Genomic DNA, 27,921 nt, shown 5'->3' with positions numbered 1-27,921 from the left:
GCCTCATGTGGGACATTTCTATCCGGGGTCCCCTGTCCCTGCCATTCAACCCCACAACCACAGCCACTCCACATGGAACCAGGCGTCCTGGTATTCAGCTGCCAACCATCCAGCAAACTGACCCTCATCATCACACTGGCTTTATTGGCCCTGAGAGCCACAGAGTAAATCCCCAGGGGCCCTGCTTCCCCTCACCCCCAAGTCTGTCCAGAGGCCCTAGGGCTGGCTGAGTGTTCACCGCTGCAATCTTGGCTTCCTGTCCCAGCTGTCATGGGCTTGCCAGGCCTGCGTCCTTTGAGAGCTCCCCAGATCCCAGAGTCAGGCTCAACCTGGAGGGCGTAGTTGGCAGGGGCTATGCAGGGACGGCCTGAGGCCGGCAGGCCTTCACTCAAAGAAGAACATTCCTGGCGTCCGGTATAGGCAGGGGGTCAGCCCCAATGGGTAGCTGGAGCTTCCCTGGACAGGGAAGCTGCCTGCAACCCAGGGTTCCTTGGGGTCAGCTGGCAGGGGCAGCGGGGCCCGGAGGGAGGCTGGAGGGGTGGGTGGTGCAGGGGAGGGGGCTGCTGAGGCCAAGAGGTGCTCGAGTCCCGGGTCAGTCCCCATGCAGAAATTCAGCGCCTGCAGCCGGCACTGGTAGCTGCTCCCGATGGTGGCCTCGGGGGTCAAGACGGGTGCAGGGGCCTTGCTAAACCCCTCAGCCTCAGAGAAGCTCGTGGGAAAGCCAAATGCAGGGCACGAGGAAGACGAAGTGGCCACAGGGAGCTCCCCTGGGACTGCAGCCTTGGGCGTGGGCATTTCCTTGGCCTCTGAGGGTGTCTGAGGCCTGGCATCGGTGGTGGCCGGGCACATGCTGGCTGGCAAGGCCCCCACCAGACCCCCATAGCTTAGGCCCTTGGGTTCCAGTGGCTCCGGCGGGAACGGGCACTGTCTGCTAGCTGCGACGTCGGGGGCTCCTGGATCCTGGCTGGTGGCTCGGAGGGGTCCACGGCGCACTTTGGTGGGGCCCTTGGCACCCTCGGCTCCTGCCCGTCGGGTGAAGCGCCGGCGGCGGCGCAGAAAGCTGCCATGCTCGAACATGTCATGGCAGTCAGGGTCCAGCGTCCAGTAGCTGCCCTTGCCTGGCTTGCGGTCATCGCGGGGCACCTTGACAAAGCACTCGTTGAGTGACAGGTTGTGGCGGATACTGTTCTGCCACCCCGGCCGGTTGTGGCGGTAGAAGGCGAAGCGGCCCATGATGTAGCGGTAGATGCCGCTGAGTGTGGCCCGCTGCCCTGGAGAGTTCTGGATGGCCATGGCGATCAGGGCGATGTAGCTGTAAGGAGGCTTGGTTGGCTCGGCCGCAGGGGCCAGGGGCCCGGGTGGGGGCGGCTGCTGCATGCTGGCCGGACTGGCCGGGCTGCCGGAACCGCAGAGGCCAGGCACGATGTCCAGGGCTGGTGTCCGGCACAGCCTGCCCAGGCTGGTTAAAAGGCCCACTGGCCCAGCCTCCCAGCCTGGAAAGGCAAAAAGGGGTGGGCCCGCCAGGCTGCCCTCCCTTCCTCCCTCGCTCCCCTCCCCCCAGGCCCAAGAGGGGCGGGCAGGAGAGGCCAGGATTGGGAAGCCGTGAGCAGCTGCCCAGGGTGAAGAGACACGGGAGGGAAGGGACTGAGACCCTCAGCCCACGTGTGCTGGTGGTGGTGGTTGAGGACCGACGGGATGTGAAACTGGGCAAGGTAGACACAGAAACAAAAAGAGATCAAGGCAGAGGTATAGAGAGAGAATGGAGAAAGGCGGGACGGGGACAGAGAGAGGTGGGGACATTATAAGAGGGAGACAGGAACACGCAGGGGAGAGAGGCAGAGACAAGAGGCAGCAATTAGACAGGAAGAGACACAGAGGCAGCCCCATACAGGCGTGCATGTGCAGAGGACACGAAAAGAATCACTGGACAAGAGAAAGAGAGAAATCCACAAAGATAGGAAGAGGGACACACACGCACACTCTCAGGAGACAGCAGAGGTAGAATCTGTGAGCTCAAGCGCAAGGAGCTTTGTGAGAAGAGCCGCAGGGGCCTCTTGAATCCCCACCTCTGGTTTCCTCTTTCTCCTCTCTTCCTCCTCCCAGGCCTGTGATTCTCCTTCTCCTCCCAGAAGTGCAGAGCACTCGGGGTCACACTGTTCCCTGCCCTTCTAGCACTGGGGTCTGCAAGAGGTGGGGCACCTAGGGTGGTTAGGAGAGCCAGCCCAAACCCGGCTTGCTGGGCGCTGGCGCCCTCTAGTGACTAGTATGGGGAGGACAGACCTCAGGCCAGAGACATTCCCCCTTCCAGGAGGCTCTCAACCAATTCTCTGGCTGAGCCTCAGTTTCCCATCTTTAAAATGGAGCTGATGACTCTGCAGTTGTCCAGGCTGTGGTAAAGCTTACACAGAATCCAGTACCCTTTTAGAGCCTGGCACCAAGTAAGGGTTTGGGCATGACAAGGACCGTCACCTTGAGCTGAGTTTCTCTGATAGCTGCAGCCTTAGGCTGGGGGTACAGCGAAGCCCAGGACAGTCAAGGCTTCTGAAGGATGAAGCAACCTCTACCGTGCTCTCCCAACCCCAAGCAACCAAGCCAGCCGGCACCTCCTGTGCACCATTGACATGCCAGGCCGGCTCCCCTCCCCTGTCGACAGTTACTTCTCAGACCAACTCCACTCCAGAGGCCCTGAGAGGTTCTTTTGAGTAGATGAGGAATCTGAGGCTCAGAGAAGTTAAGTGACCTGCCTGAGGTGGCACAGCTGGTGAGAGACCAAAGCTGTGATTTCAACTCAGAAGTCTGGAACTCCTTAATACTACTCCTTCTGTGAGGGGCAGGGGTAGAGGACAGTTACCGGGCCACCACTGGAAAACAGGTGTGTGACCCCCAAGAGAATAGGGACCATGGTTTGCTCTATCCCCAGTGTCCAGCATTTGCCTGAAACAGAGTAGGTGCTCAATAGACATTTGTTGAATGAATTTTAAAAATAGTGATTTGACTGACTTCTGTCCTTTGTGGAGTCATTCATACAGTTTCTCCTCTGTAAAAGTGGCTTATTTATGTATCACTGAAAGATTTATTACATTGCCATCTGTAAGAGAACTCCTATAAATAAAGTCAGGAATCAGAAAAGGTAAAAGGCCTGATATCTGGGGTAGAAAACAGTGACTTTACTGACAAGGCAAGGTCACTGCCTTCATGGTAGAGGGGGTTCCCTCCCCATTCTCAAGGACTCCCTACAACTCACATTTTGCAAAAATTCGTGGGGCTTGGGGATGGGCTAGACTCCTGGCTCCCACTTAGGTTCCTATCCTAGGCCTGCCTCAGTTTCTCCAAAGTCAGTATCTACAGCTGGTGGTTCAGTGGTTAGCATTCAAAGCCCCAGGTTCAGGTCAAGTCCTCTGTTTTGGGAGCCCCGACCCTCACTACTTCTTACCCCCTCCAAAGAAGAGAGACTTGTGGCAGGTGGAAGGAGGGTCTGGAAACTCAGAACCCCTCAGAAGTGGGACAGTTCTGTTACTGGTTGGGCTTCAGTCTAAACCATACCGAGGGTCTAATTATTAGTAAACTCAGCCACCAGCCCCCCTTTTTTATTGGCCAGGCTGTTGGGCTTGCAGGATCATAGTTTCCCAACAAGGGATCCCTCCAACCTGGGCCCCCAGCAGTGGAAGTGCAGAGTCCTAACCACTGGAGCACCAGGGAACTCCCAGTAAACTCAGCTTTAAGCAAACTTTATAACAGATCAACTGCAGTTTGAGTCTGCTTTAGGTAAACCAGTGTAGGCATGTCCGACTCTTAACAAAAAGATGAAACCTTGTTTCTGTCCTAATTGTTATTTCTGGAGCCTCAAGGTTGAGTTTGATTTCCAAGCCTGATGCCTCAGGTCCAGCTGTCTATCTCTACACCTGGTTACCAGGCTCCAGCTTGGTGGCTGATTGGCTGAAGGCTGTGACTGGCTTCCACTGTCCCAACCTACCTTAAATCCCCTGGCTCAGTTGCGGCAGGACTAGGGTGGGATCTATACCCTGTGGGGAGTTGCTTTAGTGGGTATGGCAGGAGGAAGAAGCTGCTTAGGGCTGACTCAGCTGTGTCAGCAGGTGATTGATGCTGTTGGGGATGCTAGGCTGGGAACCTCCCACCCGGGCACCTGGCCGTGGATCTTTGAGTACAGGAGGAGCTCCCTGGCGAAGACTGGCTCCACCTGTGGGGGGCGGGGGGTGGGTAGTGAGGTGGAGGAATGAGTCAACCCTCTCTTTACCCACCCAGTTTGTTGGGGGGTGGGGAGTGACAACCCATCTCCACGTGCATTTTCACACAGGAGGTCTTCCAGATCAGAGGTCATATGCAGGTCAGGGGCAGAGCTGGGACTGGAGGGAGCAGTGAGAGGCTATTTAGAGGGGCTGGGTGGGGGGTGGTTCTCTGCTGGAGTGGAAAGTGACTCACATGGGCCATAATGAGCCGCTCCTCGGGCTGGTCCGGGGGCCCCGGGTACTCCTCGCCAAAGCACAGCCGGATCTGGTATTCGGGCTCTGGGCGACCATCCTGTAGGTGGGCTCGCAGTTCTACGGGCACCGAGATGGTGGGGTCTGGGGTGGGGGGATCCCATCTGATGCCCACCTTGTGCTCATATCCCCTGACCATGTCCTGTAAATCCACATCCCCCGTGTGCCCAGGCCCACTTCCACATCCCTATGCCGGTCTCATGTCTCACTGCTAATTCTCAGGCCTTGTGCTTCATTATCATGCCCACTGCCACTCACCTATGCCTATCTTGTTGCCCAGTGCCCCAATGCCCACCTTATGCTTAATGCCCTAAGACAACACGTGCCCAAGTCCTAGACTTCAGTCCCACACCCAGCGCCCCAAGCCTGCCACATGCCTACACCTCCACGTCCTACAGGCCCATGTCCGTATTTGTTCCCACTCTCGGTGTTTCTGTGTCATGTCCTTTGTTTCCAGGCCCATCCCAGGCCCAGAATTCTCAAACCCATGGCGCGGCTGTCGCGCTCTTACCCGCGAGGAAGCGGCGCGTGTCGAGCAGCTGGCAGGTGCGCTCGCGCTCCAGTTTGTTGGGCCGCGCGCGGTGCGGGGCAAGCGGGCCGCGCCAGTACACTCGGCCCTGGCATAGGCGCTTGGCGAAGACGCCCTCGGGCGCCACCCACAGCAGCACGCCGCGCTCCAGGTGGGGCAGCAGGCGCCGCAGCACGTGGGCGCCGGCCGGCGGCTCGGGGAAACGAACCTGCGCGACCCTCGGCGGCGGCCCCAGCAGTCGCTCGGCGGCCGTGGCGGCCGCGCGCGGGCTCAGGCTGCAGCCCTCGGCCGCCAGCGCGGTGGCTTCGCGCACCAGCTCCGCGCGGTAGAAGAGCCGCACGTGCAGCCAGCCATCTGCGGGAAAGGGAGCCGGCGTGCCCGGCGTTGGCGGCGCCGCTCCCCCTCCATCCACACAACCGGGCAGGGGACCCAGCGGTCCTCCCGGCCCCCACCTCAGGAATTTTTGACACTCTCCCGTTAAGTGATAATAATTCTAGCAGTGGTGGTGGTGGTGGTAGTATACAATTGCAGCTTCCAGTATAACTACTTTCAACGGATACATACTTCTAACTACCAGGATGGAACTGGTAGTTGAGCTTCAAAATCAAGAGTTTGGAGCCATCGGTACAATGGGGGCATGACACTGCTGCCCTCCTAGCCCCAGTTTCTGGAGTTCTAGGAGCTTCTTCCCAGCAAGGATTTTAGTGCTGGAAGAAATAATAATAATACCAACAACAACAAAACAGCAGCCTCCAGTTAGCAGTATGCTCAGTGGTTAGGACTGTGGGCTCTGTAGCCAGGCCCTTGGATTCTAATCTCTCACTGCCACTTAGGAACTGTGGCCTCTTAGTAACCTTCCCAAGGTTACTGTGTGGCCTTGGGCAGGGTTCTGCATCTGGCTTCTGCATCTGTAAAATGGGAGGAATGGCATTATCTATCTCACAGGGCTGTGGGGAGACTTAGAAGGATCCCTGGCATAAGCTAAGCCCTCAACAAGTGTTCACTCCTGTTATCTGGAGACTGCATGGGTGCTTTGGGTAGGAGACAGAGGCTATTTGGCCTCAATCCTGGGCCCTCCCCAGTTCTGCACAGTGGTCAGAGGAGAGGGCCTTCTAGTTCCTTACCAGGGTTGCTGAAATCCTCAGAGGGCAAAAGGTTCCAGGGATGAGCGGGATTCTGTGCCTGGTAGCCTAGGGAAGGAGAGGAAGCAATAAGGCATCTTCTCACCCTGGGTGCCTTTACCCCTATGAAGGTCACAGAAGAGGCCAGGGAGGGGGCAGGGTTGGGTGAGGAGACCCAGTCCTTACTGTGGTCAGCCAAAGGGCTTGGGAGCAGGAAGTCCTGCTGGGCTAGCCTGGAGGGCTGCTCCTTGTCTTTATCCTCTGTAACTAATCCGGATACATCCTGAGCATTGGGAGGAAGGGTGGTGAGGGTAGGAGATGAGACCTGTGGGCCCCAGGAGTTCCCAAAGAGTCTGCACAGGGGCAGATGGAGGTCTGGGCAGAATGGAGGGCAGCTGGGGTTAACAGGGGCTTTGAGGTTTCAGAGCTCAAGACTCTTTTTCCCCACGGAGGTAAAGAGAGTGTTGACGGGGTTTTTGGAGATGATGGGGTCAGAGATGAAATTCATTGTGGCAGGGAGAGAAGTGCTAGGAGTGAATGAGGAGATGGAGTGACAGAGATGGGGGGACAGAGAGATGGATGGAAGGGGGCACCGGGGACAGTGGAATGAAACAGGCTAACAGGGTGATGGGGACGGAGCAATGGACCGTGGGTGAAGGAGGAGACGTGTCGGGGTGGAATGTGAGTGATGCAGACAGTGATGGAGACAGAGATGATGGGAGATGATAGAGAGCTAGAGCTGATGAAGGGGAAGGGAATGCAGTGATGGAACTGGATTTGTGGCATGCGTGGGGCCACACTGATAGCCCCAGTGATAACAGCGGGCAGGGGCGAAGGGGGAGAAAATAGGATTGATGTGCATGAGGGATGGAGGTGAAGGTGATGGAGACAATGGGACAGAGATGGTGGAGTTAAGGAGAATAGAATGAAGGAGCTGAATGTGATGGCAGAGATGGGAGTAGAGGTGGGAAGCAGAGCTGATAGAGGGATGGGGACAGTGGTGGCCAAGACCGGATGGAGAGGATGAGGTGACGCCCTGGAGACTGTAGAAGGGGTGGTATGGGTGCAAGGGGACTGGGCTGGCAAAGCTGCAGGGGCCAGAAGGACACGCTGACCTGCTCGTCTGTCCTGCAGGCTGGCTCTGTCACTCCTCCAGGGGGCTTCTGCTGGCTCTGAAGAATGCCCTCCTCTTTACCGGGAGCACAAGCCCTGGGAACTGGATGGAGCAAGAAACAGTCTGTGGTTTCCTGGGCCCCAAGGTGAACCCCTTCAACCTTGTCTGAGATGATCCCAGCTCACTGCATGATCTCAGGCAAGGTCCACCTTTCTCTGGGCCTCAGTTTCCTCTTTTTGGAATGGGGAGATAAACTGTAAGCATCCTTCTATGTTTACCAGCCCATGATTTTAAGCTCAGTAATTTCATTCTTTCCCATTTTACAGATGGGCAAAGTGGAGTCCTTATTGCCTAGAGAGCCATTCTAAGCTTCTACCTCCAGGGGACAGTATGGTACCTGGGTCGTGGGCACCATCAGACAGGAGCCTGTAGACCTTGTAGGGGTTGGAGCTGTCCAGCTGGCTGCGCTCACGTACTTCAGAGAAGTCGGCACTCTTGTTGAGGGCACAGCGGAGCCGTGTCTTCCAGGTAGAGGGATCCTCCTTGTCAATGCCCTCTAAGTACTTGCCCTTGTATATGGCCCAGGCCTGGGGATAAGCAGGGGAATTGGGGAGGAATGACCTGGGAGACAGGGCTGGTGCCATGCAAAGGGATGAGGACTGCCTTGGCTCCCACCCTTCTCTCTTTCTCTGCCCCTAGGCTCCTCTGTTCCTCCCTCCCTCCATCCAACACTTATGTCTTGAGCTCCTGCTCCTTGAGCAAGCTCAAGTTATAGACTGTGAAGGGGGAGCAAGACAGACATCCCTGTTCTCAAGGAATGCAAGTCTAATGGGAGAAGTCAGCTGCAAACAGCTGAAAAGAAATAATTATATTCCAAATTATGGATTGTGAGAAATAAAAAAATAAATAATACAATGGGACAGAAAATGATGGCAGTGACCTGCTACCTGGGGAGTCATAAATTGAATCTGCTTCTACTATACCATACAAAGTAGACTCCAGATGACTAAAAAAAGCAAAAGTAAGGTGAAACCATAAACCTAATAGGAAATAATGTAGGAAGAAATCTTCTAGGCGGCAGATAATGTTTCTTAAACAAAAATTTGAGGGCATGAACCATAAAGCAAAAAATTTGCAAAGTCTGAAATCAGCAAGGGGCTAAGACCTAGAACATATGGGAACTCCTGCAAATCAAGAAGAAATAGAGAACAACCCTGAAAGAAAAAAAAAAATCTTATCAAAGGACAACAATGGGTGGTTTACAGAAGAGGAAACCAGAAGCCCACGAGCATAGGAGAAGATGTTGTGACTCATGAGCGCCAGAGAAGTGCAGAAGAAAGTATGAGACATCACCTGTAAGCTTACAAAATTTAGCCAGTTGGCTAAGCCAGGAGTTGGCTGGGATGTGGACACTGTCAGTGGAAAGGGGGCAGAGTTTCTGGAGGGCACTCAGGCATGCCTAGTCCAGTTAAGCATAAGCATAGCCTGTGACCAGGAATTCCAGTTCCCAAGGAATTCTCACAGAAGCTCACGAGGGGACCAGATTCACTGCAGAGCTATTTGTGGTCCAGAAAGCAAATTTGGGTCCATCCCTGGGAAAGTAGATGGGTGTGTGTGTGTGTGTAACAGATACCCACTACAGAGTCCGCACAGCATCTAGAAACAGATGGACAGAGAACAAGAATAGATCTTCAGAGCTGACCCTGAGGGAAATAAAAGTAAGATACAGAATGAACCTACAACACAAGATGATGTACATGAGAACACACACAAAACAGCAACGCCCACTTTGCAAGAACACATATAAACCACAGGCACTCATTAAACGCATTAGAATGACTGTATGGTTGTTGCTTGCTGTTCAGTGGCTCAGTCGTGTCTGACTCTTGCGACCCCGTGCACTGTAGCCCGCCAGGCTCCTCTGTCTATGAGGCTCCTCAGGCAAGAATACTGGAGTGGGTTGCCATTTCCTTCTCCAGAGGATCTTCCTGACTCAGGGACTGAACCTCTGTCTCCTACTTGGCACTTGGGAAGCCCGACTGTTATGGTAGAGGGACTAAATAAATTAAAAATATGAGGGACTGCTTTAGAGAGGGTTATCAGAAAAGGCCTCTTGGAGGAAGTGGCATTTGGGCTGAAGCCTGGTTGAAAAGAAGGAAGGAGTCTGACAAAGAACTGGGGGAAGGCTGTTTTAGGTAGAAAGAACAGCAAGGGCAAAGGTCATGGGGGTGAGATAGATTTCAAGGAAGGCCAGTGTGGAGCAGAGTAGTCAAAGGGGAAGACAAGAGATGTCTTGCTTGAATTGATCACATTCAGGAATCAGTGGTGGATGGGGGTGGGGGTGATTTAACTGATAAATCGCACTCAGTCATTGCCCTTGGAGATCCCAGGCTTAGTGGGACACCAGACAAAAGCCACATTTCCCATGTTGGTGTCTCTTGCCAGTGGTGAGAGGCTTGATTTTTAAGGCTTGATTTTGCTGTCTGTAAACTGTGCTAATAATACCTAACCTCAAGTGGCTGTGGCAGGTGTAAGATGAGTGGTCTGTGTAAGATGCTTAGCATAGCACCTGGCACACAGTCCACGCTTGTTTACTGCAGAACTTGTTCATTATATTCATGACGCCCTAACTCAAAGGGAACCTGGGCTCAAGGATCAGGGTGCTTTCACCAAGCTGAGAGAGGGATCTTTGGGAACACTGCTGTGCCCCCGAAGCACAGAGAGTGGTACTTGGCACACAAGAGATGCTCAGTAAATATTTCTGGGATGGACTGAATTTGGCCTTACAGGATGAGTAGGAAATTGCCAGGTGAAGTGATATTCCTGGCGGGGTAGCAGCTTGAGCAAAAGCGTGGCATGAAGCAGGCATGGGACAGTGAGCAGCCTGGGACGAGCTGATATGTGCCTGTGAGGGTGTGGATATAGTTGATTCTCACTACTCATAGTAGTTGTATTTCATAAAATTTACAGAAACACTGAGTAAGGGAACACTGAACTATCGCTCCTAAAGGAAATACAAGGCTAGGTCCTTGTCAGCCTCTGCTACATCAACTGGTCAATACATCCTGTTTATCAACTAGTCAATACATAACCTTGTTTTATGTGTGTTTCTGTTGAAGGACACCTTATTGAATATAAACTGCTGATTCATTAACAGGGAACTTATGGCCAATAACACTATAAATCACATCTGAAAGGAACTTACCTTATACAGGTATTTTCTGCAAAAGTCACATCACAGCCTTCCTGTGCTTAGGAGCCCTAACAAAGCTTCAGCACTGTGTGGGCTTGGGGGCCATTTTAAACAGTGAAATCACCAACAGAAAGCACAAAAAGTATCAAAAATGTGGCACTAAAGATTGTTTGTGAAAGGACACCTGTGAAAGGATAGTTCAGTTCAGTTCAGTTGCTCAGTCGTCTCCGACTCTTTGCGACCCCATGAATCGCAGCACACCAGGCCTCCCTGTCCATCACCAACTCCCGGAGTTCACTCAAACTTATGTCCATCAAGTCGGTGATGCCATCCAGTCATCCAGAGACATCATTCTCTGTCGTCCCCTTCTCCTCCCGCCCCCAATCAAGAGCTGAAACTAGAGTTGTCACCTTGTTCAGCCTCTGCTGGAAATGTGCATATTGGTGACCCAGGTTTTTTTTTTTTTTTCCATTCTGTGAATGACTGCAAAAGTGCCTTGAATATCAGTTGGGGGATTATACATAATTTCAGCAAGTAAGAGAATCTGTCAATCTGTGAAGAATGAGGATCTACTGCATGTGTTGGAAAGGGAAAGAGGAAGTAAGGAAGAAGACAGACTGAAGCTGGATTATGAAGGCCAAGTTTTATCCTGTGGGCTTTGAGGTACCGGGAGGGCGTGGAGCCAGGGGATCACATGTGTGTGTCACAAGTGGGTTTAAGGATGGGTCAAAGCACCCCCAAAGAGGGACAGGGAGGGCCAGCCCCCGGAAACTCCCACTTCTGAACAGCACATAGTCTTAAGGGACAGGACAGGTAACCACCTGTTTGACACTTAATGAGTTCCTTCTGTGGGCCAGGCACTGTGCTCGGGGTTACCACCCATGGGCAGCTGGAGGAGGCAGAGTCATACAGTTCAGTTCAGTTCAGTCACTCAGTCGTGTCCGACTCTCCGCAACCCCATGAATCACAGCACGCCAGGCCTCCCTGTCCATCACCAACTCCCAGAGTTCACTCAAACTCATGTCCACAGAGTCGGTGATGCCATCCAGCCATCTCAATCTCGGTCATCCCCTTCTCCTCCTGCCCTCAACCTTTCCCAGCATCAGAGTCCTTTCCAGTGAGTCAACTCATCACATGAGGTGGCCAAAGTATTGCAGTTTCAGCTTTAGCATCAGTCCTTCCAATGAACACCCAGGATTGATCTCCTTTACAATGGACTGGTTGGATCTCCTTGCAGTACAAGGGACTCTCTAGAGTCTTCTCCAGCATCACAGTTCAAAAGCATCAGTTCTTCAGCGATCAGCTTTCTTCACAGTCCAACTCTCACATCCATACATGACCATGGGAAAAACCATAGCCTTGACTAGACGGACTTTTGTTGGCAAAGTAATGTCTCTGCTTTTTAATATACTATCAAGGTTGGTCATAACTTTCTTTCCAAGGAGTAAGCGTCTTTTAATTTCATGGCTGCAATCAGCATCTGCAGTGATTTTGGAACAGATGTTCAAGCAGGTTTTAGAAAAGGCAGAGGCACCAGAGATCAAATTGCCAACATCCGCTGGATCATGGAGAAAGCAAGAGAGTTCCAGAAAAATATCTACTTCTGCTTCATTGACTATGCCAAAGCCTTTGAGGAACACAATAAACTGTGGAAAATTCTGAAAGAGATGGGAATACCAGACCACCTGACCTGCCTCTTGAGAAACCTGTATGCAGGTCAGGAAGCAACAGTCAGAACTGGACATGGAAAAACAGACTGGTTTCAAATAGGAAAAGGTGTACGTCAAGGTTGTATATTGTCACCTTGCTTATTTAACTTATATGCAGAGTACATCATGAGGAACGCTGGGCTGGAAGAAGCACAAGCTGGAATCAAGATTGCTGGGAGAAATATCAAGAACCTCAGATATGCAGATGACACTACCCTTATGGCAGAAAGTGAAGAGGAACTCAAAAGCCTCTTGATGAAAGTGAAAGAGGAGAGTGAAAAGGTTGGCTTGAAGCTCAACATTCAGAAAACAAAGATCATGGCATCTGGTCCCATCACTTCATGGGAAATAGATGGAAAAACAGTGGAAACAGTGTCAGAGTCATATAAGGCACTTATAATTCGTAGGGCAAGTTGTTCAATGGAGGAAGCAGAAGGAATCAGGGCCGACTTGAAGAAGCACTGAGAGCCTTCCTCAATGCTTTAAACAAATGATTGCATCAGGGGAGGCTTGTCTTCAGCAGGGGATGTTTACGCTGAGCACGATGGGAGTTGGCCGGCAAAGGTGGAGAGGGTGTCCCAGCAGGGGGAACGGAATGTACAAAGGTCTCCCTGTGAGAGACACAGGAACCATTTGGAAAGTGAAAGAACTATCTGGCTGGGTCTGAAGTTGGGGAGGCAGTGGGGAGAGATGGACAGAGGCCAGAGAGGAGCAGTTTGTGCAAGGCTTTGAGGTCCTGGTAAGGAGTTGGGACTTAATTACAGGAGTAACAGGGAGCCATGGAAGGAATCTAAGGAGGGGAGTGCAGAGGCAAGATTTACATTTAGAGTGATCCCTCTGGAGGACAGAGGGGAGAGCCAAGGGACGGGAGAGCAAGGTACTCAGTTGTCCTGGTGAGAGATGGTGGAAATGGATCCAAGCAGATGGCTGAAAGAGCAGTTCTGCAGGCAGAGCCAAACACCTTGGTAATGGGTTAGGATGAGACTGGAAGAGAGGGGAGCAGCCAGGGTTCAGGTGCCTGGCTCTGCGGTCTGGGTGGCGGGTGAGGCCATCTCCCATTTCGAAAAACAATTTTGCAGCGGGGAGCTGACAAGCATGGTACCGAGGAGGTGCTGCGTTTGAGAGGTCTGGGAGTGCTAGACTAGCAGGCGTGGGGCTTGGAGGGGAGGCTGGGAAACACTGGGCTCCACGCTGAGGCTGTGTAAGGAGAGCGGGACATGAGGAGGGAGGCCCAGGAGGGAGTGCTGAGAACACCGAAAAGAGGAGGAGAGGGGATGGAGGCTGAGAAGCAGGGGCCCGGAAGGCAGGAGGACAACAGGCCAGGGTTGGAATGGAGTGGGCACACAGAAATTCTGGGAACTAAGTGAGATTGTTTGAAGGAGGAGGAGGGGACCACTAGATGTAGACCAACTGAGGCGGGGGAGGGGGTGTCTAAGAAGATGATAGCGATGGCATTCTTAGAGACGATTAGAGACTTCAGCGGGAGAAAGAGAAGCCAGATTGTGGGGAGAGGAGGAGCTGAGGGGCTATGAGTGAGGGAGTTGATGACCAGAAGGCCCTTTCTAGATGCTTTATACCCTGTGAAAGTAGAGGGGAGACCAGAGAAGCAGGAGCTGGAGGCAGCTGTGGTGTTTGGGTTGGTGGCAGTGGTCTGGGATGTGGCTGATTGCTTATTGCTCATGGAAGAGATCCAAGTTAAAACCTTGATGGGAAAGAGTTTGGAGGAAGTTAATGGTGACTGAAGAAAAACAGGGCATTCCTGGAGGAGGTTCCTGAGAAGGGCTGGGGCTGGGAAGCACAGAAAATGTCCTGAAGTTGCTGGGGTTAACACTTTAAGGGTGGGAAGTGGAGGGAATTTCCATCCGTGGCAGTGGTATTTAATTTCCCCAGAAAGAGGGCGAAATACCCTAGGGGGTGAGGATGGTGCAAGTCATGCAGCCCTTGGCTAATTCTCTTTAAGAGGGTGGGCTTCCCAGGTGGTGCTAGTGGTAAAGAACCCTCCTGTCAATGCAGGAGACATAAGAAACTCCTGCATTCATCCCTGGGTCTGGGAAGATCCCCTGGAGGAGGGCATGGAAACCCACTCCAGTATTCTTGCCTGGAAAATCCCATGGACAGAGGAGCCTGGGGGGCTACAGTACATGGGGTGAGGAAGAGTTGGACACAACTGAAGCGACTTAGCAGGCACTCACGGGAGGGTCTCCCATATGTAGAGAACATTATCATCAACCTAGAGACAGCCGAGGTTAAGGGCTGAGCGAGTGGCCCGAGGTGACAGCGCATCAGGTCGCTCTAGACGCTGGGCCCGTGTGCGTACAGAGCCCTCCGGGACCCAAACGTGGGACCCCCGCTCCCACTCCCTTACCCTGAAGAGCGCAGCGTCCTGCCGCACCTGGTAACCCTGCTTGGCTGCGTGCTTCCAGGGGATGCGGAAGAGAGTCTTGCCTTTGTCCTCCCAGCGCAGCCCCGCATAGCGCCCGCTCTCGATCTGCGCCACCAGCCATTCTCGGAGGCGCAGGGGACCCCCGGCCCCCGCCATGGGTCGCCTGCTGTCGGAGACCTTCCCTTCGTCCCTCCGCCAGGGGTCGCCGGCCATAGGGGAACGCAGTGCCCCGGGGACCAGGGCTGGGGTGCGCGGGTGACCGAACCCCAGGGCGACAGGGGATCGCGCGCCGGGGCCACCTGGGCCGCGCGGAGGCGGCGAAAGCGAAAGTCTGGGTAGGAAGTTTCGCTTTCCTTTCTGCTCCCTGGAGGCCCTTTCGCCCCACCCTGTGTCGCCTGGCCTGGAGGGCATCAGTCCTCACACAGCGGGCAGCCTGAAGTACCTGGGAAGCCAAGCCCCACTGGAGAGTAGAGGGTGGAGCAGCCCCGGGTTCTACCCGTCCCTGGAGCTGGACGGGGCGAGGGGGCGGGTAGGGGCGCGGCGGGCACCCAGGGTGTCCCTTGCGCCATCCCTGCACCTGTTTTCCTTTCTTCCCAGCCTCCGGGAAACTTAGTCTCCTTCCAGGACTGAAGGGTTGGGAAAAGCATAGTGCCTACCAAACTAACTCCTGGCAGAACTGCGAGGCAGAGACTGGTTTAAAATGCACACTTCCAGCCTCCAGTCTAGACCTGCAGAATCAGATTTTTTGAGCAAGAAGTCAGGGAATGTGCATTTTAAACAAGTCCCCCATGGGATTCTGATCCAGGTGATCCATGAGCCACCCTTGGAGAAATATTTCCTTAAATACTGGCAGTCCCCTTCTTCTGACCACTCCCCTAGGTGCTTGGTCGGGCTTTCCTGCAGTGTCTCAATTGCTCACATGTCTCAACAGCATGTGAGATGAGTAAAATTACTGATTTTGTCATTAGAAGACTGAGGTCACCCAGTTAGTGCCTCAGGGAGCCAGTATCTGAATCCGGGACTCTCTGCCCCCAGAGTCCAGGAGCCAAAACGGTGTCCCACACTGCCTCCCAACAGCTGCACCTGGAGTTTATAGATTCCTGGTGGGGTCTGTGATACCAACCCCTACCCCACCCCTCTGCCAGAAGTATATGCAATTTTTTCACCTCTACGTATTTTTTCTGGGTGGCGCTAGTGGTAAAGAATTCACCTGCCAATGCAGGAGACATAAGAGACAAGGGTTCAATCCCTGGGTCGGGAAGATCCCCTGGAGACGGGCACAACAACCCACTCCAGTATTCTTGCTTGGAGAATCCCATGGACAGAGCAGCTTGGCAGGCTATAGCCCACAGTGTCGCGAAGAGTCAGACATGACTGAAGTGACTTAGCATGCATGTATCTTTCATTAAACTGTCAAAGGGGGATTGTGATATGAAAAAGGTCAAGGAGCTCAGACTGCTCCATGCTGTGTACCTGGGGAACCTGAGGCTCTGAGAGGGAGACCCTGCAGCCAGTACTGAATGAGATGCGGGCCAGCACTGACCAGAGGCTGAGCACTGTCCCTTGTGTGTACCTGTCAGGGAGCTTTCTTCATGCTCCCAGCTCTCTGTCCTCATACGGCAGCAGCCACCCAGTTCTGACCCTTCTACAGTCACAGCCAGGATTCAAACTCAGAACTGCAGGGCTCCAAAGGGGCACAGAGAATTTCAGATGGTTAAATACAAGAGTAATACTTCCATCTAAACAGGAGTCTTGATTGTGTCAGGCGATCTCTTCATTTTTTTCAGGGCAGGGGGCAGAGTCATAGTAATGAGGAGGATGGGGTCCACAGCCTGACTGCCTGGATTCCAATCCCAGCACCACCACCCCCCCCACTTGCTAGCTGACTGTCTTGGGCACCAAGATGGTCAGTTTCTTCATCTGTTAAATAGCAAAGCCTACTTCATAGGGCCACTTGCAGATTCCATGAGATGCAGGTCCGGTGTCCAGCACATTGCCTGACCCACAGAGAGTGGTCAATAAATGAGTGATAACATTATTGCGGTTGTTGAGCCAGAGTGTGGTGAAGGTAATGATGAGGGGGGTAGGGAGCATCATGAAGCACCTGGAATATCCTATCAAGGGGTTTTGTTTTCTCCTAGAGATAATGTGTGTGCTCAGTCATTTCAGTTGTGTCCGACTCTTTGTGACCCCAAGGACTGCAGCCCACCAGGTTCTTCCTAGCAAGGATATTGGGGTTGCCATGCCATTCTCCAGGGGATGTTCCCAACCCAGAGGTCCAACCTGCATCTCCACCTCTGAGCCACCAGGGAAGCCCAGAGGGCGATAGGAGCTTTTAAATAGGGAGCGACACCAACAGAAACACAAAGATGTTTTAAACCCAGTGGGTGGTGGCACCACTAACCAGCCAGGAGGACCACAGGCTCCCTGCACTCTGGTGAGTCCTACCACCCTGCTCTCCACACACCATCCTACCTCAGGCCTCTTCAGCTACTGTACCCTCTGCTTGAAATGCTTCCACTCACACAGCAAAGCAGTTCCCTCCCTCACTACCAAAGGTAGTTTTTCTTTGGTTTATCTGTTTATCCAGGGACTTTCCCAAGTCAGCAACATGAGTGCAGGGGCTCGCTCACAGCTGTGTCTTCAGTGCCCAGCTCATGGCCTGGCACACAGTAGGTACTCAATGAACTTTTGTTGCATGAATGCCAAGGAGGAGGTTGGGCAGCAGGTTATTTCACCCATCTCCCACCCCCAATCCTGGAATCTGGGCCTCCCCCGTCACCCCCAGGTCTTGATGCATCAGAAGAACCCCTGTACAGGTGATTATTCGATTACAGAAATTTCAGATCCCTCTTAACTCTAAGTTGATTTTAGTTTAGGAAAAATAAGCTCAGGTGACCACTGTTCATCCTCAGTCAGTCTGCTGCTTTTTGGGGCGGCCGTGAGGCCCTCCCTTCTCAGGGCTCCCTTGGCCTTTAAATTCTAAGTGGGAAGGGTCATTCCCACTTGCCAGGGGAGGGTCCTCCTGGCCAGTAACCTTCGAGACCAGAAGGAGCTGCTTTGTAACAACCGTCATGGAACACAGACTGTCTAGGGTCACATCCAGCTTCCCCTACTCTGGCTGTGTGTCCTTGGACAAAGCTGCCCGACTTCTCTGAACTTGTTTCCTCCCCAAGGATTAAGTGAACTCATTCAAGTAAAAAATCAGGCATGAGGGAGGTACTACTCTATACCTTTACTAGCTAGGATTTGTGGATAGGGAAAGGAAGGGAGCTGGGGAGGAAGTGGTGGGGTTCAGGCAGGACAGGGGCTCAGCCAGGGGGCATGGGGTTCAAAGAGAAAGAGGAGTTGGGGGCCTTTTCAGGAGACCAGGGCTCCAGGGAGAGACAGCTGTGAGGATAAAGGAAGTGGAATTCAGCCCAGCACACTGCAGTGCTGGGAAGATGGCAGGCTCCTCAAGCCGTAGGGGATGCAAACTTCCTCCCATTCTTGTTTCCTGCAGGCGCCAGGAACAGCCTCCCCCCGCCCCCGCTTAGCTCAATGACTGAATGACTGGGAGACGAGATCGGACCGGCAGCTTCTGTGTCTCTTTAATATCCTCCAGGCCCATCCAACCCCCCTCCCCGACTCGCACTCCCGCCGCCTTCAGTGGGGCGGGGCGGGGCGGGGGGAGGCGCGGGTGCACCCTCCCCCAGCCCGAGGACTAAGGCACCAGGTGGCTGCAGCAGGCCGGCCCAGACACAGAGCCACACACACGGATGGAGGACGCGCGGACTGCGGACGCAGACGAGCCAGGCGGGCGGAGGGGCCGGGGCAGGGATCAGGCCGCCGCGGGGCTCCCATGGGCGCTGGGCCCCTCCTGAAGGCCGTGAGAGGCCCGGACGATCCCAGAAGGAGGACCAGTCGGGAGGACGAGGGGCGCACGGCGGGGGCGGGATCCTCACTTGCTGCCTTTGCGGGACAGACACCGCGGGAGGCAGGAGAAAGTCTGCTTGACGCGCGCCAGCAGCGGCAGCGGCCGGTGGGCCTCCCGGGGCGAGCGCGGCACCAGGCGCTGCAGGGTCCCCTCCGAGGCCGTGGAGCTGGGCGCCGGGGACGCGGCCGCGCTCGCCGAGCCCTGCCGGCAGCGCTTGCACAGCGGCAGCAGCGCGCGCACCTCCTCCTCGTCGCGGAAAGGGCTCTCGCCGAAGCGTTCCTCCAGCTGCCGGCGAAGCTGGGGCGGGAAGAGGGGCGGGGTGGGTGCCCGGCCCCGGGTCCCCTCTCCATCCTCAGGGCTTCCGCTCTTCTACTAGCCCCCCACACCCCGCTAAGCCCCTCCCCTTCCTCAGCATCCTCTTAGCTTCCCTTGGGGTCTTCATCCCCCTCACTGAGCCCCCTCTCCCTCTCCTTCCCCTTTGACACTCCAACTTCCAGACCTACTGAAGTGACCCCTCCACCTGCACAGTGGGGACCACACTAAGCCCTCCCCAGCCTGCACAACAACTTGGCTCAGGCAGGCCCTCCTCCTCGCCTATCTCTTTCCTAATACAGCCTTGCAGACAAGTCTTGGAACCAGCCTGGCTTCCTACACTAGCTGCTTCTCTCTCTCAGCTTCTCATCTCATGTTCCGGGGAGCGGGGAGGTTTGGCTCAGTCCCTGACATCTCCACGTGCCATCTGCCCAGTGGGCACAGAAGAAGGAATTGCTTTGGCCTCCTCAGGGACCCAGGGGTGAAGTAGGGACTGGACAGGTCTCTCCAAAGGAGCCAGAGGCTCAAATGCCTTCAGGTTCCAGGCAGGCGGAGTGGGCATTGCTGGCACCTGGCCAAATTGAAGGGTCCATAATCTGGCCCGCGGGTATACACATCCTAACTTAAAAAGGAGAAGAAAACCTCTGGCTGTCCAAACAAAAATACACCTAGGGGCTAAGTTAGCTCAAGAGCCACAAGTTCAAGACCTCAGAAAAATCTTCTGCCCGGTCTGAAGCACAGGCAAAATTCTTTCCAGTCAGTGCTCAGCTCAAGTAAGAAGTCTTGCACCCCTGCCCCAGTCCCTGCCCCTGTTGCTGTTTAGTTGCTCAGTCATGTCCAACTCTTTGCAACCTCATGTGTAGCCCGCCAGGCTCCTCTGTCCATAGGGGTTCCCAGGCAGGAATACTGGAGTGGGTTGCCATATCCTCCTCCAGGGTATATTCCCAGCCCAGGGATTGAACCTGCGTCCCCTGCATTGGCGGATTCTTTAGCACTGAGCCGCAGCCCCTACCTTCCGGGAACTGCCCCAGCCAAACTCCTCAAGCTGCTGCCTAAAGCCTGGGTTGGGGTTGGCAATGGGCCGGGTGGCCTTGATGGCGTCAAGCACGTCCCTCCAGCTTAGCCCCGTCACAGTCATCACATACGCCGTCACGATGGTGGTGCTTCGGGAGATGCCTGCAAAGCTGGGACACCACACCCCCAAGACTTCAGGTTAGGCCCAGTTTCCTCTGTGCACCCCAGGGACCGATCCACACTCAGCTCTCCTACCTCTGCCTCCTGAGCTCCCACTACAAGGAACCTGCCAAAACCTGTCTTCTCACATCCAAGCCTTTGCCTTTGCTGTACCCTCTGCCTGGCATTCATCCACAACAAAGGCCTGAGTGAAACATCATTTACTCAATCATTCAACACAAGTTTCCTGATAATCTGTGATTTTTCAGGTACTGGGGATATAGTTGGAAATAAAAGAGACATGGTCTCTGCCAGCCTGGGGCTTATAAGATGGTTGGGAGAGACAGACACTAACCAGGAAGACAATTTCAGGTGCTGATAACTGCTTTGAAGATGAGTCCAGGGGCTAGGAGATGGTATAGGAAGAGGTATTCATCTAGTGGAAGGGATGTGGAGGATTAGGGAAGGGGTTCCCAAAGAAGTGACAACAAGCTGAATTCTGAAAGATGGGTAAGGATTGTTAAGAATATTCCGGCAGTGTACAAAGACCATGTGAGTGGGATCCGGATGGACTTGAAGAACGGAGAGATGACCAGTGAAGCTGAAGCAAGGAAAGGAGAAAGGGGGAGAGACAGGCTAGAAGAGGTGTCCCTATGGCTCAGGCAGAGCTTCCCTGAAGCAAACGTGGTGAGAAGTCATGGGATGAATGACATCAAAAGTGCCAGGGAGTCCTGGGAAAACTCAAAGGTCCCATCTCCCAGACTGGGGCTCCTCACTGCCCTATACTATAGCCTCCAAGGCTGGAGGGGAGGAGAAGGAGCCAGAACTACTGGAGGATGCTGAACTACCTGCATGACTTCACCTATTCCTCCCAATAGCCCATAAGGTCAACAGTCTGTTTCCCATTTTACAGATGAGAAAATTGAGTCTCAGGGAGAAACAGCTATCTGGCCACAGCTGGGGAGAGCATCGTCCATCAGGCTGTCAGATGAATGGTGGACTGTCAGGTATGGTGACAGGCTGCACTCCCCGCAGGATGAGGGTGTGTTCAGGATGGAGGACACTCACTCACTTCCCCTCCCCCCACACCCCTCCTAACTCACCAGTGTACAAGGCAGTTTCCCCCATTGAGGCGGCAACAGTGGATGAAGTTGATACATTCCTTGAAGTGCTTTTTGCTAGAGAAGAAAGCAAGAAGGTACTGAGTGCTGGGGCGGGGGGGGCACAGGTCTCCAAGAAGCTGTCCCCACCCTCCCATTTCTGTGATGGCAAGAGACAGACAAAGAGCCCTGGGTCCTCAGGTCAGCTGGCACGTGAGGTGACTAGGGGCCGATGCAGCAGTACATGTGGAGAAGTGTGTGTGCGATAATGGTGCCATTGCAGGCGGTGAGAGAGGCCTTGGATGAAATCCCACCACAGCGGCAGGAGCACCTCCTCAACGGGTCCTGTGGACCCTGTTTTCATGGAGGATTCATCTTGCTCTTTCAAGGAAATGGGCGGGAGGAGTCCCACCCCTCTGGGGTCTACAATCAGAGCACCTGGGGACAATAACAGTCAGCAGTGGGGTTGGGAGCAGGATTCCCAAGGGGCGGGAGTGTCTGTCTGGGTCCCCCGCAGGCTGGGGGCCCCTACTACTAATAACACAAACAATCTTTGCTTTTTGAGCCCCCGTTACGTGCCAGGCCCTGTCCTAGAGCCTCAACCTGTACCATCTGATCCTTGAAAGTCTCCTTGATGATGACAGACCCCCACCCCCCACACACCCATTTTTCTCTCTCAGAGAGGGGAAGTGATTTGTCCAAGGTCACACAGCAAGTAAATGGCAAAGCCTGGCCTGAACCCAGATTCACAACTCCAAGACCAGGAACAGGCTGAGCCTGACCCTTTCAAACCCATGAGGGCATCTGAGCCTGATGGACAGGGTGCTTTCTCCATTCATAGCTGAGGACACTGAGCTCTTCTGAAGGCTTGGCCAGCGGTATAGGCAAGGACGTGGCTGAGAGTCAAAGCAGTCTGGGAGACCACCTGTGCTGGGGTCCCCAGGACAGCTCTGGGGCCTTAGTTCTCTGTCTTCTCTCAGGCCACCTCCCACCCTCCCTCCTCCCACCACAGGAGGCAGCTGTCCTGTTTGTCAGCCCATCCAGAGGAACTTACATGGGTACCTCAGGGGCGTCGGCCACTGAGATGCGAAGGTAGGTTATGTCCTGCAAGTACAAAACACACATGGGCAGTGGGCAGCCCCTGCCTGCACCCCCTGACCCCAGCCTGAGCATCCCAAGCACCTCGCAACCCTAGGCCAGTTCCTGCCCCTCTCTGGGCCTCTTTTATCTCTGCCCAGAGGATAGACACCTTCTCTGAGAGCCTCTCAGGTCTGACCACTTATGGTTCCTGAACCTTCTGAGAAGATAGTATCCTAACCCCATGGGTGGCTTGGGCACCTGCCAAAAATGGGCCCAGGGACCTTTTATTTAACAGCTGGGAAAGGGTCACTTAAAGTGACTCCCCTCCATGTGAGAATTACAAAATTACACAGTAAGAAGGGCAAAGTAGATTTTATTATCTTGAAAAGAAACAAAAACTATGAAGATAAGCTTTTAGTTCATGAACTGTGTTTATAAACTCTGTGCATGCTAAGTCGCTTTAGTTCTGTCCATGGGATTCTCCAGGCAAGAATACTGGAGTGGTTTGCCATGCCCTCCTTCAGGACATCTTCCCAATTCTGTACTAATTATTAAAATAATCAAGGTATGTAAAAGTAAAGTAAAGTCACTCAGTCGTGTCCAACTCTTTGGAACCCCCAGGCTTCTCCGTCTATGGGATTCTCCAGGCAAGAATACTGGAGTGGGTTACCATTTCCTTCTCCAGGGGATCTTCCCGACTCAGGGATCGAACCCAGGTCTCCTGCATTGGAGGCAGACGCTTTTAACCTCTGAGCCACCAGGGAAGCCCAATCAAGGTATGAATTGTTAGTAATTTCTCCAACAAACGTGCTCTGACATCATACCCAACCTTCACACACGACCTTAAAGATAAGTTCTGCCCACATTTCAAGAGGCACTTTTCTCAAGGACCTCTCTTCGTCCTTTGATATTCAAATGGCTCTTTTCCAGGGCCTGGCCCATCTCCAGTCAGTGACTAAGGGACCCCCTGGCCAGGTCCTCATCTGTTAGTGGCTTGTGTGAAATTCCAGCCCTTCTCTATAACTCATCCTCCCCAAGGTCACTAGAGCCTGCATCTTTTGCAAGGTTTGCAATTTCAGTTTGCAACACAATCGGCCTTGAATTTCCTGGGCATTATCAAACCCTGACTGGTAAATTCTGTGATGGATGGAGAGGGAGATGCTGGTGAGGAGAGGGGAGGGCTGTGGAAGCAAGGACTCATTTAGCCAGCTATCATTTCATTAGTAAATATAGTCATGCCTAGACAGCTTCCCCAGGCACTCTAGTGACTGCATTCTCCAAATACTCCGAAACAAGCCTCTCCTATAAAGTAAAAGCAGACTCCACTGACCTGGAAATTTCTTCTTCAAATGACACTGAGAACCAAGGATTATCAGAGGTTGCTCTTAAAGACCATCAAATCTGACACAAGGGAAAACTAAGGCCCAGAGAGGGGGAGGACCCTGCCCAAGGTCACAGAGCAAATCTGTGACAGAAGCTGGTCTGGATCTCAGATCTCTAGGGCCCCTTTCCACCCAATGTTCTTTCCCTTCAGTGAGTGACCCAGACCCTAACAGATAAGAAGGGGCTCTGTTTATAGGTTGAGAATATGATTAACTTTGTTATTATATCAGCTATAATTTATTGAGTACTTATTATGTGGCTCTCAACAAGTCAGTGGGGTAGGAACTGTTATAAAATTCCCCTTTTTCAGACAACTGAGGTCTGGAGAGTTGAAGTCCTGGGCCCAAGGTTCCAGAGAGAATGTGGTAAAGATATGAATTCAGACCTCTGGACTCTAGCACATGTGGTCTGGATTTCCTCCTTTCCTACTCTAGGTCATAACCCTCACCTTGTTTTTTCCAGGACTTGATAATACCAGCACCAACCCTCCCAGAGGAAGCCAGTGTGCAAAACATCTTCACCATCTCGCAGCTCCCTGGGAACAGACAGGGCTGAGGGATCAGAGGCCCAGATGGGTAAAATCTTAGCCCCAGGTCACAAGTGAGACGCAGAGCCCAGAATCATCTATTCAGTTGGACAATGGGAAGCCCCTGTGAGGACTTAACTCCTTAGCCAAGGAGCTAAGCTTCCTGGATGTGTGACCTTAGGCAGGTTACTTTACCTCTCTGGTCCTCAGTTGCCAAAGAGGGAGCAAGTAGGGATGCTAATGGAAAACAGACCAGTTTTTAACCAAATGAGTTAGCATGGCTCAGGAAGGCCCATGTGCCAGAATAGGACCCGGCACATAGTTGGTACTTGATAAATGGGTGCTGTGGAGGTGTAAAGCACCCCTCCCCTCCATGCACAGCCCTGGGGTGGGGGTAAGGCATACCTGCAACAGAGGCTGGGGTGACTCGTGGATGGAGATGATGTGTGTGATCTTATTCCGGCCGAGCTGATCTGTGTCTTTGGCATCTGAAAGAAACAGGATGTCTGAGCCAATGTGGCAGGTGTGATTTATATATTCCTGACGGTCAAGTGAGGCAGGCGCTCACCGCCCTGCTCTCCTCCTGGTCCCTCCCTCTCCACCTTTGCCCATCCTCCCCAGCACCCTGCTCCTTCGCCACCTCTTGCCCCCAGCATGACAGGTCCCGCCATACCCCTAGGCTTCAGTCTTACCACAGGGGTACCCACAGGTAACAGCCCAGCACCTCCTCAACCTTGCCGCCCCCCCGCCCCCCGTTCTTCCCATCACAAACACCCTTTCCTGGCATATTCTTGACCAGGCAATTCTACTTTTAGGAATCTTGACTACAGAAGAATGAACTCACACGGAAAACTGTGTGGGAGAAGACCATGTTCTCTCCTTATGACCGTGAACACATCAGAAATAGTTAAAAATGGGAACAACCCAAAAAGGGACTGGATAAATAATGGTATATTCATATTTGAATACTCTGCGGCCACTAAAAGGATCTCTATGTGCTGACCTGCAAGGAAGTCCACAATATATTATTAAATGTGAAACACAGGCTACAGAATAGCATGCAGAACAGACTTCCATTTTTTGTTTTAAATAGTGTATCTGTATCTATAAAGTTAAATGAAACATGACCCAGGGAGATGCCCCTCACAGCTCTCAGTGACCATCACTAGGGGCTGGATTCCCAGCATATGAAGATCTTTTATCATCAAAGAAAATAACGCTCTACCTCTGCTCCATGCCCACTTCATCATCCACCACACTGACTGTTTCCTATGTGCACCCTTGGCTGAGCATGGCACTGTGGGGTCAAGTTCATGACCCCTGCCCTCATGGGCCACTTAAAGAGAATTCAGACCTTACTTACCAAATATTCAGAAGTCGACATGGTGTGAACAGCTGAGGAAGCTCCCAGGGAGGAAGGGACTAGGGTTTAGGAGAGAGGGAGCCCCTAAGCCCAGGGAGGACAGGAGTGGGTGGAGAAAGCTCTACCCCAGGCAGATGTCCCTCCCTCCCTGAAGCTTTCTCTGACTCCACCAATGGAAGTGACTTCTGCCTCGGGTCTCACAGGCTCCAGACCAGCCTGTGTCTTAGCACAGGTCTGGGACAGGCAGAGTGCCATGGCCTTGGGTCAGAGTGGGCAGTGCTCACCAGTGAAGTTTCTGAGGTAGAGTCCAGTCTCTAGAGACCTCTCCTCTGAGGAGGAGGTTGTGCAGGGAAGTGTTCCCAGCTTCCCAGCTAGAAGCAACACCTCCAAACAGACCTCAACCCAGAACCTCAAGACTGGAAAAACCCTTAAGAGGCGGGGGTAGGCCTTGTGCTGAGGCAGATGCTGAGGCTCCCAGCAGGTGCAGGCTTGCCGTGAGTCCAGTGTTCTGAGCCCTTTGCACTGGGGCCGCTCCCCCACCCTCGTCCCTCTTAGACCTCATGGGTTCTTCCCTGCTCCCAGCCTGGCATCACTTCCCTGCCCCCAGTCCCATTCCTGAGCATGTCCAGGGTGCGTGGGCCAGAGCATGAATGGTGGACACAGGCCTGGGACAGGGAGCGTGCCAGGGCCTTGGGACAGAGTGGGCTGTGCTCACCAATGAAGTTTCCGAGGTAGAGTCCAGGAAGTACCTACAAGAGAGACAGGCAGGGGGTCAACCGGGTAGGGGTGCATGACAGCTCCCCTTAGACTCGTGAACAGTGTCTGACCCTCAGGACTCAAGGAGCAGAGTCCTCTCTCGTGGGCCTGGACTCTCTGTGAGAGGGGTCTAGGGAGGGTGGCCGAGGCACCAAGGGAGGCCAGCTTGGGTAGCTGGAGAGGAAAAAGGAGCGGGGCACAAAGACCTCGGGAAAGAGAGTGGGAGAAGCACAGCGGAGGGGCGAATGGGGAGGTAGACTTGGCAGGTAGCAGGCAGGTGGTGCAGAATTCTGACAGGGAGGCGTGGGAAGTACCGATAGGTCAGGGTCAGGCAGAGGCATGGGGGTGTGGGGGTCGGGGTGGGGGAGGATGGAGGAACAGCGCTAGAGAGTCCAGGGGGACAGAGACAAAGCAGAGAGAGACACATGGAGACAGAGAAAGGGACTCAGGGAGAGAGCGAGCCTCGGGTTGACGGAGAGCCACAGAAAGACACAGCAAGAAATACAGAGTCACAGGGACACGGAGAGACAGTCAGAGAGGTACAGCCCCAGAGAGGCAGACATTGAAGTCCCGGGGAGACGAGAAGCACACACACTCACAGCCAGAGCCAGGAGGTCAGAGGCCGGCGCCCGGCCGGGGCTGGGGGCGGCCAGGGGCGGGCTGCGCCATCTCGGCCCCCTACCTTGGTCATACCATTCCCCATGATCCCGGGCACGGGGTTCCGGGAGCACCCCCAGCTCGCCACCCGCTGAACGCAAGGGCAACAGCTGCCCTGACGGCCCGGGCCCGGCGCCTGCAGCCTGGCGGGGATCGGGGGGCCCGGCGTCCGCAGCTCGGCCCAGCTCTGCCCAGCCGCCGCCGCCGCCGCCCGCCGCCCCCCCGGCCAGGGAGGGAAATGCTGGAGCCGCCGCCGCCGCCACAGGCTCCTCCCACCCCCCCGGTCATGTGGGCCGCCCCCCCACCCGTGGGTCGCGGCGGGGGGCTGGACAAAGCCCCAGTGTGCCGGGCCCGGGGCCCGCGGGACAACGACAGCTTGTTGGGGCCGCGCGGGGCCTCCACCTCCGGAGGTGGGGGTGGGGCGCTCCCCCCACCTGGCACCGTCAGGCTCGGGGAGGGGAGGGCGGCGGACGGGGGCGGAGAGAGCCCCCCGGCCGCGGGGCCCGGAGACTCGGATCCCAGTTCCGGCTCGGCCCGGCCCTCCCTGTGGGGCCCTGGGGCAAAACGCCGGGCTTCTTCGGCCTCGTCGGTTTTCTGGTAGAAACGTGACGGGGGCTGGATTTGCATCGCTAGGGGTCCTCTGATCTTCAGATTCTGTGTGAGGCGAGAAAAGTGGGTAATTCCTTCCCTTTGTACACCCTCCTGCCCCGCCCCCACGCAGGCCTCCTACCCGCCAGTCATCCTCCCGGTCTCTGCAGCTGGTCTTCCTCCCATCCTCCACTCCATCCATTCACTGGTCCGTCTGTCCATTCATCCAGTCATCCTCCTGTCTCTTCCTGTCATACACTCTGGCCTCTGAGGAGGGTGCCATCCGGGTCAGCTTTCCTGGGACCAGGCATAACTCTACTTAAGAGGTCCCATAAATCAGAGGTAATGTGAGGAGAGGGAGATGGGTGAGGGTTATGGTCACCTGGGTCCTTTGAAGTAAAGGAGACTGCAACAGGATGTAGTTAGAGGCAGGAGTCTGGAAAGGTGGGTATGGAGACCAAGGTTCCAGGCCCTATGCATTCACCTATGACCTGTGCAGTGACCCTGGGCAAATCCCCT

The 27,921-nt window shown here is 54.2% G+C and overlaps 3 protein-coding genes across 10 annotated transcripts; all 3 read right to left on the bottom strand.

Moving 5' to 3' along the window:
* Positions 1-118: 118 nt before the first annotated feature.
* Positions 119-1,377, bottom strand: FOXS1 (forkhead box S1). Its single transcript, XM_055435250.2, has one exon. It carries the CDS (start codon positions 1,375-1,377, stop codon positions 385-387), a length of 993 nt encoding a protein of 330 aa, XP_055291225.1. The 3' UTR covers positions 119-384.
* LOC129562164 (interferon regulatory factor 4) lies at positions 1,364-14,952 on the bottom strand. Of its 3 annotated transcripts, XM_088843870.1 has the most exons (9): positions 14,531-14,952; positions 7,661-7,850; positions 7,265-7,365; positions 6,336-6,432; positions 6,153-6,218; positions 5,011-5,382; positions 4,441-4,559; positions 4,145-4,198; positions 1,364-1,493 (listed from the first exon to the last, which is right to left on the bottom strand). In XM_088843870.1, the coding sequence occupies exons 1-9, from the start codon at positions 14,759-14,761 to the stop codon at positions 1,464-1,466; spliced, it is 1,260 nt and encodes a 419-aa protein (XP_088699996.1). In that variant the 5' UTR covers positions 14,762-14,952; the 3' UTR covers positions 1,364-1,463. The 3 variants fall into 3 exon arrangements, with proteins under 3 accessions (XP_088699996.1, XP_088699997.1, XP_055291182.2); XM_088843871.1 differs by lacking the exon at positions 4,145-4,198 and having other exon boundaries at positions 1,464-1,493; XM_055435207.2 differs by lacking the exon at positions 1,364-1,493 and having other exon boundaries at positions 1,725-4,198; positions 14,531-14,943.
* A 2,894-nt stretch (positions 14,953-17,846) lies between these two features.
* On the bottom strand, positions 17,847-27,418 carry DUSP15 (dual specificity phosphatase 15). Of its 6 annotated transcripts, none has more exons than XM_088843873.1 (7): positions 26,851-27,073; positions 26,117-26,150; positions 25,402-25,460; positions 24,444-24,526; positions 21,053-21,127; positions 19,789-19,960; positions 18,339-18,761 (listed from the first exon to the last, which is right to left on the bottom strand). In XM_088843873.1, the coding sequence occupies exons 1-7, from the start codon at positions 26,851-26,853 to the stop codon at positions 18,489-18,491; spliced, it is 699 nt and encodes a 232-aa protein (XP_088699999.1). In that variant the 5' UTR covers positions 26,854-27,073; the 3' UTR covers positions 18,339-18,488. The 6 variants fall into 6 exon arrangements, with proteins under 6 accessions (XP_088700003.1, XP_088700001.1, XP_088700002.1 ...); XM_088843878.1 differs by lacking the exon at positions 25,402-25,460 and adding an exon at positions 22,104-22,153 and having other exon boundaries at positions 26,840-26,994; XM_088843877.1 differs by lacking the exons at positions 19,789-19,960; positions 26,851-27,073 and adding an exon at positions 27,249-27,418 and having other exon boundaries at positions 17,847-18,761.
* Positions 27,419-27,921: the final 503 nt, after the last annotated feature.

The sequence above is a fragment of the Moschus berezovskii genome, chromosome 15 (genome assembly GCF_049115385.1).
Source record: "Moschus berezovskii isolate FMDL1 chromosome 15, NW_MosBer_1.0, whole genome shotgun sequence".
Classification (NCBI taxonomy): Eukaryota; Metazoa; Chordata; class Mammalia; order Artiodactyla; family Moschidae; genus Moschus; species Moschus berezovskii.
This window is presented reverse-complemented; position numbering and strand designations above follow the sequence as displayed.

Excerpts from the sequence above, each read along its gene's own strand:
- LOC129562164 (XM_055435207.2), bottom strand. The coding sequence starts at position 14,761 with ATGGCCGGCGACCCCTGGCGGAGGGACGAAGGGAAGGTCTCCGACAGC. Across the intron at positions 7,851-14,530 it reads AGGACGCTGCGCTCTTCAGG|GCCTGGGCCATATACAAGGG; the intron begins GTAAGGGAGTGG and ends GCTTATCCCCAG. Across the intron at positions 4,560-5,010 it reads CACGCGCCGCTTCCTCGCGG|AACTGCGAGCCCACCTACAG; the intron begins GTAAGAGCGCGA and ends CGGTGCCCGTAG.
- FOXS1 (XM_055435250.2), bottom strand. The coding sequence starts at position 1,377 with ATGCAGCAGCCGCCCCCACCCGGGCCCCTGGCCCCTGCGGCCGAGCCA.
- DUSP15 (XM_088843874.1), bottom strand. The coding sequence starts at position 26,860 with ATGGGGAATGGTATGACCAAGGTAGGGGGCCGAGATGGCGCAGCCCGC. Across the intron at positions 24,527-26,116 it reads CTACCTCGGAAACTTCATTG|ATGCCAAAGACACAGATCAG; the intron begins GTGAGCACAGCC and ends TGTTTCTTTCAG. Across the intron at positions 18,762-21,052 it reads GGAAACTGCCTTGTACACTG|CTTCGCCGGCAGCTGGAGGA; the intron begins GTGAGTTAGGAG and ends TTCCCGCCCCAG.